The following is a 14,247-nucleotide window of genomic DNA, read 5'->3' on the forward strand; positions in this document are numbered from 1 at the left end:
CTTGTATTACAGGAGCAGCTAGTGCACGTCACCTTGTGTTGGGACTTTGCAAATTTGAATCCTTATGATATAGTTGTATAACTGGTAGGGGTCTTCCTAACCCAAGCTTTCTCTGTCTAAAAAAAATGAATTGAAAATTTTCTTAAGAAAGAAGAATAAATAAATAAATAATACTAATTAGATAAAAATAAAGAGGGGGGGGGGGGGGGGGGGGGGGGGGGGGCAAAGAAGAGAAACAAAGGAAGCACGGCAAATATGGTGCACACGAGAGCACGCGCATGTTAGGGTGTATGGTTGGCGCTGAAACCGTCCCCACAATTTCCCACCAACTTCCGCACTCACGTATTGCGCTGCCCCACCCTCCTTGAGAACAGACCTCCCCACATGCAGGCTGAGTGATTTGCACATGCTGTTGTGGGAACCACCCTCCCTCCCCTCAACAGGCTGACTTCTGGGGGTTAGGGAGGACCTCGAGGGCCTTTACCGGGTGTTCTTATGAAGGTTCATGATTCGGGTTTTATCTTATCTTAGAAAAAAAAATGTGAGCCTTGTTGAGCATGGATGAATGATTACAGATAAAGTGAAAGCAACAAATGTTTCTTCTTAAGTGATGGGGCACAAAAGGCTAAGTGGCTGTGTCTTGAACTCAAAGTTTTATGTTGCAGGGAGGCGCGGGCTCATTCAAGAGTGCTTATTCTCAGGTGCAGTTCTTTTTATTAAGTTCAGGACCAGTTTGTAAAAGCCAAAACCAAAATATGAGTCTTCTTAAGCATGGCCGAACAACAATCCCATGACCCATTGTACATAAATCAAGTAAAACCAACAAATGCACACAAAAAAACCATCAGAAACAGAAACTAGCCGCGATCACTGTCCTAACAAAGTAAAACTTTGAGCCTTTTCTATTCCAAGTCTAGAACTAGTTTTGCAGAAAATCGAACAAGCCTTATTCAGCAAGGAATAATGATCGATGATCCCAATAAAGGACCTTCAACAGAAATGGATCCCAATAAAGGTAAAGATGATAATAATAATAATAATACCAAACTATAAGTGTGCAACGATTTGACTTTGAGTTTACAGCCTCTTTAAGTATAAGGAAATGAATTCTAATTATTAGCACGTCTTTTATGAGCCACAAGAAGTGAGGATGAAGTTTTCCCCATAAACAGAGGGCGCTCACATGACATGTCAGGTGTGATGTGTGTTCCACAACAACCCCCAGATTTCTACAGCCTGAACAACTTCAAACTAGCTAATCACAAATATTGTCGATATCATATTTTATACTAATATTTTCTTGAGATTGTTGGTATTGTACTGAAAATGATGTATTTCCATAATATCGCCTTTTAACAATAATACATTATTACGGTAATATTAACACAATAACACATTTTTACATAGCTTTCTATACTATGCCCATATATACATTTATTTATATTTATATACACTATTTTTTGATATTTTCTTAAAAATTAGTTGAAAATATGACAAAATTTCATCGCCTATGTTTTTGCAAGAAAGAGATTTGTGACTACGATTTCATTGAAAAACTATTAGATGAATGGAATGACCCATGGTTGGTGCTGAAATATTTTCCAACACCAACAAGTCACATGTGCCAAGCGTCAATCAAGTAAGTAGCGAGCTGCAACATACTGCTAGATGCACGGCTAGTGATAGAGGAGTTCCTACGTCGCAGAGACGCCATTTTGGCTGCGTCTCCTTGACACTAACAAGGACATGAACATGTATAAATATTACTTTAATATATTTACTGGTTTTTCAATGATAATTTTATAAAACAATAATATATATATATTAACATATCAAAAATAGCTTTTACGGAATAAAAGTTTAATATATATACTTTTGCGCCCTATTTTCCAAAATATTTTCGAGCTTGCACCGCGTGTCGGAGCCTAACTGCAGTTTAGATTGGGCCCACTTGATGCATGAGCCCACATGGCGTCCTTGATTTTGTTGCCATGGTCTGTAAAAAGGCTGGAAAGGGTGACTTAGCCGTATGTGACCGATTTCTTCACCTCTGGCACGCACGCACCTCGACTGACCCGTTCCTTCTTGGCGACTTCCTCTCCTCTGGAGGACGGCAATCTAGTCCTCACGCCGAGCACACCCCTTTTCATCACCAACCTGTCATTGCGTGCCCCCTTTGGTTGTAGTTCACAACTGTCCATTATTTTTAGTTTTAATTATCGCGTGATTTTGGAGGCAATATATGTCTATATTTAGTGCCACCATAGTTAATAGTTAAGACTAAGCGACAAAAAAAAGGAAGGTAAATTCATGAAAAATCCTAGAATTACGTGTCTAAAGAAATAAAAGGGGCAAGCATGTTAATCTACCAAAAGCCGGTGATGATTTATAGCCTACTCGCCATCACCCAAGCCAAAAACTAGAAATTTGTCATTCTTTCTCAAAAGCTAGTTTAGCCTCAATTGTTTGAGAGAGAGAGAGAGAGAGAGAGAGAGAGAGAGAGAGAGAGGTGGTGTGTTCTCTACCTGCAGTTTGAACAGTGGAAAGGAATAGAGAGAGGGGGCGTAAAGAAGGGGAGGAGTGTGAGAGGGCAAGATGAGTATTAATTTCGTTTTCTTCTTCTTCTTTTTCACTTCTTCCTTGGTGAATGGTGATAACCCTTATAGATTCATCACTTGGAATGTCACTTTTGGTGACATTTACCCCCTCGGAGTCCGGCAGCAGGTCTCTCTCTCTCTCTCTCTCTCTCTCTCTCTCTCTCTCTCTCTCTCCAGGGGTTGTAATGTACAGGTTTTGTTTCTGTTGTGGATTTTGTTGCAGGGGATTTTGATAAATGGGATGTTTCCAGGGCCTGACATATACGCTGTTACCAACGACAATCTCTTCATAAACGTCTATAATAGTTTGACAGAACCGTTTCTCATTTCATGGTAATCTCTCTCTCTCTCTCTCTCTCTCTCTGTGGCACGTTCCTGCAGAGATTCAGTAGTGGGCATTGGTGGTAATCTAAGGGAATTCAATGGCAGGACGGTCATTGGATCTGCTCTGTCGGTGAGAAGCGGTCGTTCGCATTACACAACAAAAGCGTACCTTGTAATGCCTTTTGCACAAGTCCGCATCATCCCCCTGGTTATCTTTGTCCGTTCTAGCATTGATCAAGGTCCGTGAGACCCACAAACACCAAAACTTGGCCGTCACGTCGACCCGGTTAAATTTTGAAGTCCTTTGGGTCGATCCTCTCTCCCTTACTCCAAGTCTCCTTAATGAAGTTCCTACCCAGTAAATCATTTCCTAGCCCGGTCAGTCCAAACTAGCCGAGTCGGGCTTAGTTTTACCCTTCTCAACTAGGATGAGAAAACACGGTTTTGTTTGAATATCCCATTACCGGTTAAGTGGTGTCACGTTGAGTATGGCCTATATATTGGGGTTATGCCCTAAGTCGATCCACTTAGTTAGGTTTGCTGTTACGTCATCTCCTTTGTTGAATCAGTTGGGTTGTCTAATCAACTCAAATCGTACCGAGAACCCTTGCTAAGTTCTTGGCTTCAATACTCTTAGTGGGATTACTTTACTACGGAGTTGGTGTGCCTAGCTTTTTTTACTACCATGGACGGATTGATTTACGTTTTAGATGGACCCTACAATTATTATTATTATTATTATTGTTGTTGTTATTATTATCGTTAGGCTTTTAAGTCATTCATTCTCTAGGTGCATCTAGAGCACATGCAATGAGAGGCTGAGGGCAAAAAAAAAAATACCATAACGGGTCATGTCTTTTGTTAATAGCATCGGAAGGACGAGCCAGGATCACATGGCGCACTTTTGAGTGTGCCTCTGCACCTGGCTGCCCTCCAAAGATGGCTGACAGTCTGTCAGTTATGAGGCCTAAAAGCAGATGAAAGGGAGACAGGTGCAGAAGCACACTCAAAGTGTGCCATGTGATGACACCTGATCCTGACTCGGGAAGGACAGGGACAACCCACTTTCCAATGTTAATGGTCGTACCAAGTTCATGATCTCCATATTCACCTGATCCTGACTCGGGAAGGACGGGCACAACCCACATTCCAATGTTAATGGTCGTACCAAGTTCATGATCTCCATATTCCTATTGTTACTTCTGTTTGGAAGGTGCTAAGCAAGTACACTGTCCACTGACACCAAAAAAGCAAAAAACATTGGAGTTCATGAACTTGGTTGCATCTAGTGTGGCCTTTTATCATTTAACTTTAGTGTTGGAGAAAAAGAGATCTGATTTTGGTAACCGTTTGCTCTTAGGGATGGGATCCAACAGAGGAGGAACTCGTGGCAGGATGGATTGTATGGGACCAACTGCCCCATCCCTCCGGGCAAGAACTACACATACGTTATGCAGGTCAAGGACCAGATCGGCAGCTTCTTCTACTTCCCTTCTGTGGCCTTCCACAAAGCCGCTGGCGGTTTCGGCGGCATCAGAATTCTTAGCAGACCCCTCATCCCCGTCCCGTTCCCGGAACCCTCAGACGACTTCACCGTCCTTATCGGGGATTGGTACAAGGCAAATCATACGGTAATAATCATTCGCTGGAGAATCACTCTATACAGATTATCAATAGCAATATGTCAGATCTCAAATCCACGGATCTTTAGACTGACCTCTCCCCATCCAACCAGAAATCCATGGATTTGAGAGGATGTCAGTTCCTCAAATCTGATCCGTAATTTGTGGGGAGGTTGGATCTGGTGTGGCTTCCATGCCAGATCCGGCCTTGATCGGGTGTGTCCACGAACCTCTAGGTGAGATCCATGTCAATTGAAAGACGCCTTTAAAGCATGTACAATAAAGTCGACAGCTCGTATTAAATTTAACCTTTATAAAATTTCATATCTGTTTCATTGAGATAATTTAATTCAAAGCATGTGCTTTTGTAAACAAACTACCACCTGAAATAATATTGCAAATTAAATTCTCCATTTCTCTAACCATCCCCTAAACTGGCTAAGAGAGACCAATCCTGGTTCTTTAATGAATGACTTAAATGGGTCATAAATTCGGTTCCAATCGTGTGATAACCGACCATCTGAGTGGATGTGAACCATGTTGGTGTATCAGTATGGCTCAAGCTGGGCCTCGGGGTTGGTGGAGTCAATACCAACCCGACATAATTGGATCTGAGCCTTCATGTTATTTATGTTCAGTAATCTGAACTGGTTCCTCCTCAGATTTGCGTTTGGGTTAGAGGCGCAGAAGCCAGATCCAATGAATCAGATGAATGGATCTGGCAAGTTTTGCCTAACAATTTATGATAGATTAAAGTTGACCGGATGGCTGACCTCAAATCCATTTGGCTGCTTTTTTATTTTATCGGAAATTTATTGTGAATATATATATATATATATATATATATATATATATATATATATATATATATATATATATATATATATATATATATATATATATATATATATATATATATAATGGTGACCCCCCCCCCCCCCCCCCCAAAAAAAAAAATTTTTTTTTTTGATAAATTCAATGATTTTGATTGGGCTTTCATTTTTCTACCTATTTCTACTTGATATTTTTGTGTTATTTATTTATTTACGTTGGCCTAGAGTTCCCTGATTTGATCCAAAAATCTTCAGAATTTGCACTAGATGGGTCTTTCTTTTCCACTTATTTACAAAGAAGCTGGTTAATTTTCAGACATTGAAGGGAATCCTTGATCGAGGGAAGAGAATTCGTTTTCCGGATGGAATTCTCATCAATGGCCGTGGTCCAAACAGTGCAACTTTTACTGTTGAGTCAGGTACTTCCTCAACAACCTTTTATGGCGTATATCCTATGCTTTAACGACGCTAGGACCTCAGACATCTGGTAGGTGAACGTTACCAAGTTGATAGGATGTCACAGGTTCCAAACTCATGTGTGTATGTACTTTGACATGGGGTCGAAGCTGGGTGTACCCCCCTAATAAGCAAGGGGGACCCTAGGTTTTACGCCAATGAATTCTCAAAGTAAAATACTTAATTCTCAAAGAGCCTTCTTGGTACTATGCCTATTGGTATGTCGGACCTACACGCGACCGAATGAGTCAGAACCTGAATCTGACTCTAAGGTGCTGGTTTGGGTTCAGGTCTAGATCCAATTGGACCTAGTATATACAAGTCACCCTACCTGGATGTACATATTGATAACATAAATCTGACCTGATAAGACCTGGGTACAAATAGGGATGGCAGTGGACGGAGGGGAAACGGGGCCTCACCCCACCTCACCTCTTTTGGATCGGGGATGAAGGACATTAAAGGGGATGGAGGCGGGGATGAAAGTTGAAATCAAAACCCGTGTGGGGATGGAGGCTGGGATGAAGGTTAAAATCAAAACCCGTGCGGGGGCGGAGGCAGGGATGGACTTATGCTTTTCCCCGCCCTGCCCCGTACCCCGTGCAGGGATGGACTTACGCTTTTCCCTGCCCTGCCCCGTCTCCAATCCTTCTAAGGGGGTGGCAATGAACCGAGGAAAAATGGGACCCTGTCCTACCTCGCCCCTGCTTGGGCTGGGGATGAAGGATATGAAACTAGGATGGGGTGGGGGGTAAAATCCAAATCCGTGCAGGGATGGAGATCTAGATTTTGAGATGGGGCGGGGGTGAAGACCTTGTCCCCTTGCCCCCGTGCCGGTCCATTGCCATCCCTAGGTACAAATTTACTCTTCTGTTCTATACATTGAAAATTTGTGGATCTTAACTGCAACCAGCCGAGTTAGGCATGAGTCTGGCACGAGATTTCGTAAATCATACCGTGGTCCGTATAGTACTCAGATCCCTTGAATCCGTCCCGAATATCAGTCAGACCCATTTCATTGCTACTGCTGATCTGGGGTTCTACCAGATCCAAATCCAGGTCATACCCGTTCCGTTAACAGTTGTACTTGAAGTGATCACAAATTAAAAAATGAATATCACGTTAAAATCTAAATATTTTCAAAATATCATCGATTTTGATGGTTGAATTAAAGGGGCACATAACGTTTTATTTCTCCTTGTCCTCTGTTTGTTGGATTTGGCACATGGCAGGGAAAACGTACAGGTTTCGGATATCAAACGTGGGGTTGGCGACATCACTGAATTTCAGGATACAGGGGCACAGCATGAAGCTGGTGGAAGTGGAAGGTGTGCACACCTTACAGAACACCTACACCTCCTTGGACGTTCACCTCGGCCAGTCCTACTCTGTGCTGGTGACCGCCGATCAGCCAGCCAAAGATTACTACATCGTGGTGTCAACGCGTTTCACCGACACGGTGCTAACCACCACCGGTGTGCTCCACTACAGCAACTCGGCCACGCCCGTGTCCGGCCCTCCGCCCGGCGGACCTACAACTGAGATTGACTGGTCACTCAACCAAGCGCGCTCCATAAGGTTGGTACATTGGGGCCTATGTTATGTCACAAAGACACGGACACGAGATGCGAATACTTAAATTTTTGGAAAAAATATATAGGACATGAGGACACAAATTTTAAAATTATTTAATTGCTTAAAAGTATTTTTTGCTATTTTTATAAAAATGAATTTATAATAAAATATAATATAACCTAGGATTTGATACGTTCAATGTGCACACGCGTATCAAAGTTATATGTTTTTACAAGCAGGAAAGTTTTGAATTGACAAATATGAATAAAAAAATTCTTCGCATCAAAGGAAAAAATGAGCAAAATGGAGAGTAAAAAATGTAATAAGCAACTTAAATCTGCTGAAAATTGTAAACATCTACTTTTCCTAATTCTTTCAATCCACAAAAAAATCTCAAAAACATTTCAAGCTTTTTGACAAGGAACTATTAAATTTAGTTTTGGAATATTTTCAGAAAAATGTTATGTTTTTTTTTTTCCAATCTGATTGTGCAGATGCGATTATCTACATGATTCATTCATAGGACTCGAGTACTCTTCCAACGTTTGATTCAAACACATGGGTATCTGCAACAATTGAAAACCAATGATCTAATATTTATATATATAAATATTCAGAGATTAAAAATTCATATTTGAAAACCACAATTCCAGTATTGATTCTTAGCAAATCGATCATATTAAACACATTAATTTGCAGGTCAGATTTGTGAAAACCGCTCTTATTTTTTGTTAGCACCTGCTTCCACACCTATGAGAGAGAGAGAGAGAGACCACCTCATCCAATAATTGCACGCAGTTACAATTTGTGGTGCACTGAAGGCTCTATTCGGTGCCTACCAACGCATGTGAACGAGATAATACACCTTTTCATTTTTATTCTTCGAAATAATCAGCCAGATTCTCTCTCATTCCTCCCTCCCAGCTAACCCACGTTTTTTCGTCTGGGACACTACAGAACAAACCTCACCGCCAGCGGACCCAGACCGAACCCACAGGGCTCGTACCACTACGGGCTCATCAACATCACGAGGACCATCCGCCTCTCGAGCTCGGCCGCTCTGGTCAACGGGAAACAGAGATACGCCATAAACAGCGTGTCATTCGTGCCAGGGGACACGCCGCTGAAGCTCGCGGACCACTTCAAGATCAGCGGTGTCTTCACTCTTGGGAGCATCCCCGACGTACCGAACGGCTCGCCCATACACCTGGACACGTCCGTCATGCCGTCGGATTACAGGGTGTTCGTGGAGATCGTGTTCGAGAATCCTGAGAACATAGTCCACTCTTGGCACTTGGACGGCTACAACTTCTTCGTTGTGGGGTAAGTGCCCCCAAGCATTTTGAGCCCTTGATCAGCTCGTTCATAAGCATTGCTTTAAGCGATTAATATGTTTATCTCATGTCACAAATATCACTGATATTTTTCTTGAATATATCTCGTCCATATTTCCAAAAACCAACATAATGTCTAAAAAATATGGTATTCACAAAATATCACCTTGGAAAAAATATCTCATTTTTTATCTTGATATTAATGCAAGAAAAACACCTTTTTGATATTTTTAATTTTATCTATATGTTTATTTTTATTCATTTAACAGGTTATTTACAAAGATATACCTGGTTTTTTATCATTCAAATTCATACTGAAAAATTAATAATTCAAAAGTAATAGTTTTAGCTTCAGTTATTTAATTTCATCTCGTGCTAATTCATCTCTCTTCATTAATAGTTTTAAAACTAACTAGTCTTGCTCTCATTAGGGATGCTTTTCTACATAAGGTCAAAATTGCCTCTAGGGTAAAAATCATGAATTCGAGTGAAATTATGATAGGCCAATGTTGGAACTAACCGCAGATATGCTTTTTCTTAACCACAAAAACAAATGAGGTGCGCATTTGAATTACCAATTTTGTGGGTATGAATGTGAATTATAAAAAAATGTTTGGACATGAATCTAAATTATACAACTAACTTTTATATATGCTGATATTTTCCAAGATTAGGTTTTTAAAAATCGCAAGATTTTCCAAAAAATAAGATTTGTGGTACTCCCAATTTCTATTCAGTCCTCTGTTATATAAATGAAGGAACTAAATGGCTTGTAACTGGAAGGGTTCGTTTGGGATTAGATGAAGCTTCACAAAGTTCAAGATTTTCCAGGTTCTACTTCCACCCATCTAACATTTTGACATGTACCAACATAGTGACAAATATCGCGAGATTTATGAAAATCTCGTTATAATATCGCGAGAAATTGCCTGAAAGTTTAAAATGGCAATTTCTCACAAGATTTTTCAAAATATCACTAGATTTATGAAAAAAAACATAAATACCGTGATATTTACGTTTTAAACGGCTATTTATCACAAAAAAATCATGTATTTTTATTTTTAAATATTTTTATTAATATTTTCTTATAAAAAATAAATTATATATTTTTTAATTTATTTTTTTATTGCCGAGATTTTGCCGAAAAAAAACACAAAATTTATGATTTTTTTTCAAATTCTCACGAGTTTTTGTCACTATGGTACCAAGGCCTTTGTGGCATAAAATTGTTTACATGTTATGTTTGACACCACATAAAATCACCAAGTTTATCACTAACAATGCTTTGAGCAGGTTTTTCTTACCTTCTAATAATCCCCCATCAGTGATTGTGAATGACTGACTTTCTCAATCTTTTCGTCCTTGGATTCGTACAATTTTAAGCTTTTGGAAGTCGGAAGAGATGAGTTCCTGACGAAACATCATGTAAACATCAATATATGCCTAATTAGCTAATGCACTTATTTTGATACGTTTGTAAGCGTTTGCCATGATGAACAGGATGGACGGGGGGAAATGGACAACAGACAGCAGGAATGGATACAACTTACTAGATGCAGTGTCTCGATGCACCACTCAGGTAAAAGCTTCATCTCATGACCACACGTTTGGAATCCTGTGAAATATTAACATGCTCATGAACTCCAATGCCTTTTATGACTAAGAAGTATATGAAACCTTTCAAGATCTTGAACTTGGTCATACTTCACCGATGCCAAACATAAGCTGAAAACAAGAGGAAAACAACATTTGGGTAATTAGAGTAATTGTCTTTTTAATCTTTCAGGTATATCCCAGATCATGGACTGCAGTTTATGTAGCATTGGATAATGTTGGGATGTGGAATGTGAGATCTGAAAACTGGTATCGACAGTACCTGGGCCAGCAGTTCTACCTGCGAGTCTACTCCCCACTTGAGAACGTCAGGGATGAGTACCTGATTCCGACGAATGCGCTGCTTTGCGGCCGAGCAGCCGGTCGGAGCACTCGGTCACTATAACATATCGGATGGATATTCATTGTTCTCCTTCAGAGTGACTAAGGAAGTTTAGTGCGCATTAGCATAAGATTTAGTTTCATCAAATAATAAGGGCTAAGCAGAGCTTAAGTGTAATATCATTCTATCATTTTAGACTATATCAGACTGCATGTAGTTAATAAAATGATGTTTTGATTTTGGGTACAATTTACTTGCAATTGTATTAGAGTATACCTCCCACAATCTGTTCATGATTTTTTTTCAAAGTATACTTTGTACTCAGTTCAATTGCAGTGCTTCTACAGTATACATCCTACCCTTCTGATCAAGAACGAAGTATTTGATCTGGGTTTCAATTTACTTGCTAATGTTCTTTTGTCAAAAACAATTAGTTAATACTGTTCTAATTTAGTTACTTGAGTTCGCTGCAAATGCATTGGATTCGGCCTCCGATTTGGCAGAATCGGCTGAACTGGGGATTAATCGGCCCCTTTTTTTATTTTTTGCAGCCTTTTATTTTTATTGAATTTTAATGAAATCAAATTGACCTATTCAGTCTGATTCTGTTCATGCTTGCATGGGCCGATTCTCTGAATCTTTTGAAAATGGATTCAGGCCTGAAACTAATTCTAACAACATTGGCGCCTCCAAAGTACATATGCTCCCCAATTCATGAGCTTCCAATGTACTCTTTTTAGTTTCTCTATATTTTAGATAAGGGAGTATCAGGTGCAATGTGATTACACTGTAAGTGTGCTACTGCACCCAATCACCCACCATCTTTGGGGTACAACCTGTCACTTTTGCAAATGCTTAACATTTGCGGACATACGCAAATGTGACACGAACCTGCAATCAGAAAACATGCGAAGGTGAGGAGGTTTGCAACACATGTTTGCGAAAGTCATGATACACATTTGCGAAAGTTTAAAGGAGGTTCACATGATCTGCATGAAGTTTGTGACGTTTGCAAATGTGTGATGTGAACCTTCAATCAATCAATAAACATGTGAAGGTAATAATAAATAGTTTCACATGTCAAATAGTCATATGCGTATGTCTTGACTTTAAGCAAGTTTTTACTTAAAAGAGGTTTGCATGACGTATGTGTGAATGTCAAGACTATCATAAATATATGTATTAAAACTGTCAAGTTAAAACTTTTCAATTATAAAAGGTTCGTATAGGGCTTGCGAACCTCTAAAGATGCACACATTTGATATGAAAATCTCATATGTTGAGATTCAACTTAGCTAGGTTTACAAATTCTTTTATACAAATTTCATCAGATCCATAAAATGTTCATCCAAATATGCTTGTTATTGAGATGTGAGCTTCAAACGACGTACGTATCTATCACGCAAACATCAATAGGTTCGCCTATACGAAAGGTAAACGTGTCCTAAAAAAGTTAGAAATTGAAATTTTGGGCATAAAGAGGGTTTTGAAAAATTGTGAGGTATTTCAGAGATCCTACTATTTTACAAGGACAAAACAATCATTTTTTGTATATATATTGTCTCTCTCTTTTGTTTTTATTTTTTTAATATTTATACGGAGAAACCCAAGATTGGGGGTGTCAATGGGTCTGGTTTACTTAGACCCGACCTTAACCAAAACCTATAGGGTCCAGGTGTGGTGATAAATAATAAGACCCAATTAAGACTTGGGTCTAAACCCAAAGATCCGATTAATACATGGACTCGAGTATAGTTTGTAAAATTTTATACCAGATCTAGACTCGGCCCGAGTTTTGATTAAGTCCCACAAATTTTTAATATAAAAATGATAAAAAATATGGTTTTACCGGGTCTGGTTCATGTAGTTCTTATCAGATTCGGATATGGTTTTTCTTATAGTGGACCCAATTATATCCACATCTAGATCTGATATCATACTCGAAAATTGAGTTCAAGTCCGGTTCTACTTGGGTTTGAACCAAACCCAACCCGTTGACACCCCTACCCAAGATGATGAGACACCTAGTCGCATTGTCTCTGCCTGCCATACATATGATTAGTGTCCTGGCAGTGTAAAACCCCTTTGATTGAGTTTACTCGTTGTACTTTGTTGAGACACATAAAATTGAAAATGTACACGACTCACCCTGTCCTTTCCACCAAAGAGAGAGATTCTATATGAAAGATGGCCTCTTTGCTATTTTAAATTGTGATGACCAACATTGAATGCCATTTGGATGACAACTAGACTAAGATGCAGGAAGACGAGGAAAGAGTGATATTGGGTGCTCCCTCTCCGAAGCTAACCCTCTGAATGTCTCACAATCGGCTTTTCACAGCCTTGGACCCTCGATCAGCTCTGAAGTGCCCTTGTCCTCTCTAATTAGGGCATGGGCTCAAGTTCAAGTGGTGGTAGGCCCATCGATGGGTGAAGGTCAGTTGTTGGTTGATAAGGGTTTGGCTAGAATCCTCAATTTTTCCTTCTCAATATGTTTGAGGAGCAACCTCACTTGGACACCTGTGTGCAAGTTTGAGTAGCACGAGGAGTGAAAGAAAAAATACGGTGGAAATGTTGGTATTGTTGGAGGTATTTATTTATTAATTGTATAGTAAGACATTATTTATACTCAAATATTATTTAAAATTATTAATATACTATATTGTGTATTAATCCTTGCAGGTTTGGATATGAGCACATAACTACTACAAGGCCTCTAATGCGTAATTGTCTACATGGATTTTGTCGATCACATAGTAAAGAGATGACTTGTGAAAGATTGATGAGTCATCACATGTCACGTGGCCAATTTATAAAATTGTTGTGCAAGCCGAGCAAGGCAGATGTAAGTTTTATTGATGATTTTTCTTACTTTTTGAAACATAATGCGATATATAGTCAAACCATGAATTATTTGAGCTTTTGTAAGTAAAGTGGTGCCCCTATGAAGATGTGACAGTGGAGGAGAATGTTGATATCATTGAGGGGGTGAAGGACATCTCGAGGACAAACATTTGGTTGCACAACATGAATGGAGTTGAGCGCTAAATGGCCGGCTGAATCGTTCAACACTCTGATCAATAATTTAACTTCAAAGATCAATACTTATCGTTTCAAAAATATTTTTTCTGCAAATCAACACGTATCCTCATAATCATAAGATACAAATCTCCAAAAACCATAATGTTCTTTTAAAAATCATCTAGAAACTCATTCATATACATAAAACAATATGGACTATATCAAAAATCATTCATAAATCATATCATAATCATAATCTTACTTACAGGCATCAGAACACGAATCTCGAGCTCTGAACTGGTTCTAAACTGCTATGATACAAAAAACTGTAATGCCCAATTTTTTGTTTTCAATTTTTTTTCTTTTCTAAAACTTATTTTTTAAAATTTTCTTTTTCGAAAGGCAAACACAACAAAAAACACTTTCTTTAAATCAAAACCCTTTTTCAAAACACAGGTTCTACACTAGAACCTCAATTACTTAAATACTTTGCCCATCCTTGCAAAATTATTATTTTCTTTATGTACCATTATGGCATTGGCTATAAGC

General features: G+C 39.2%; 1 protein-coding gene across 1 annotated transcript; it reads left to right on the forward strand.

Moving 5' to 3' along the window:
- The first annotated feature begins 2,026 nt into the window (after positions 1 to 2,026).
- LOC149835840 (L-ascorbate oxidase homolog) lies at positions 2,027 to 11,007 on the forward strand. Its single transcript, XM_090008783.1, has 8 exons — positions 2,027 to 2,724; positions 2,821 to 2,930; positions 4,282 to 4,552; positions 5,693 to 5,795; positions 7,065 to 7,410; positions 8,365 to 8,730; positions 10,242 to 10,320; positions 10,528 to 11,007. The coding sequence occupies exons 1-8, from the start codon at positions 2,596 to 2,598 to the stop codon at positions 10,738 to 10,740; spliced, it is 1,617 nt and encodes a 538-aa protein (XP_089864909.1). The 5' UTR covers positions 2,027 to 2,595; the 3' UTR covers positions 10,741 to 11,007.
- The last annotated feature ends 3,240 nt before the right edge of the window (positions 11,008 to 14,247 follow it).

This window comes from Nuphar pumila, chromosome 6, assembly GCF_984573655.1.
Source record: "Nuphar pumila chromosome 6, dmNupPumi1.hap1.1, whole genome shotgun sequence".
In the NCBI taxonomy this organism is placed as follows: Eukaryota; Viridiplantae; Streptophyta; class Magnoliopsida; order Nymphaeales; family Nymphaeaceae; genus Nuphar; species Nuphar pumila.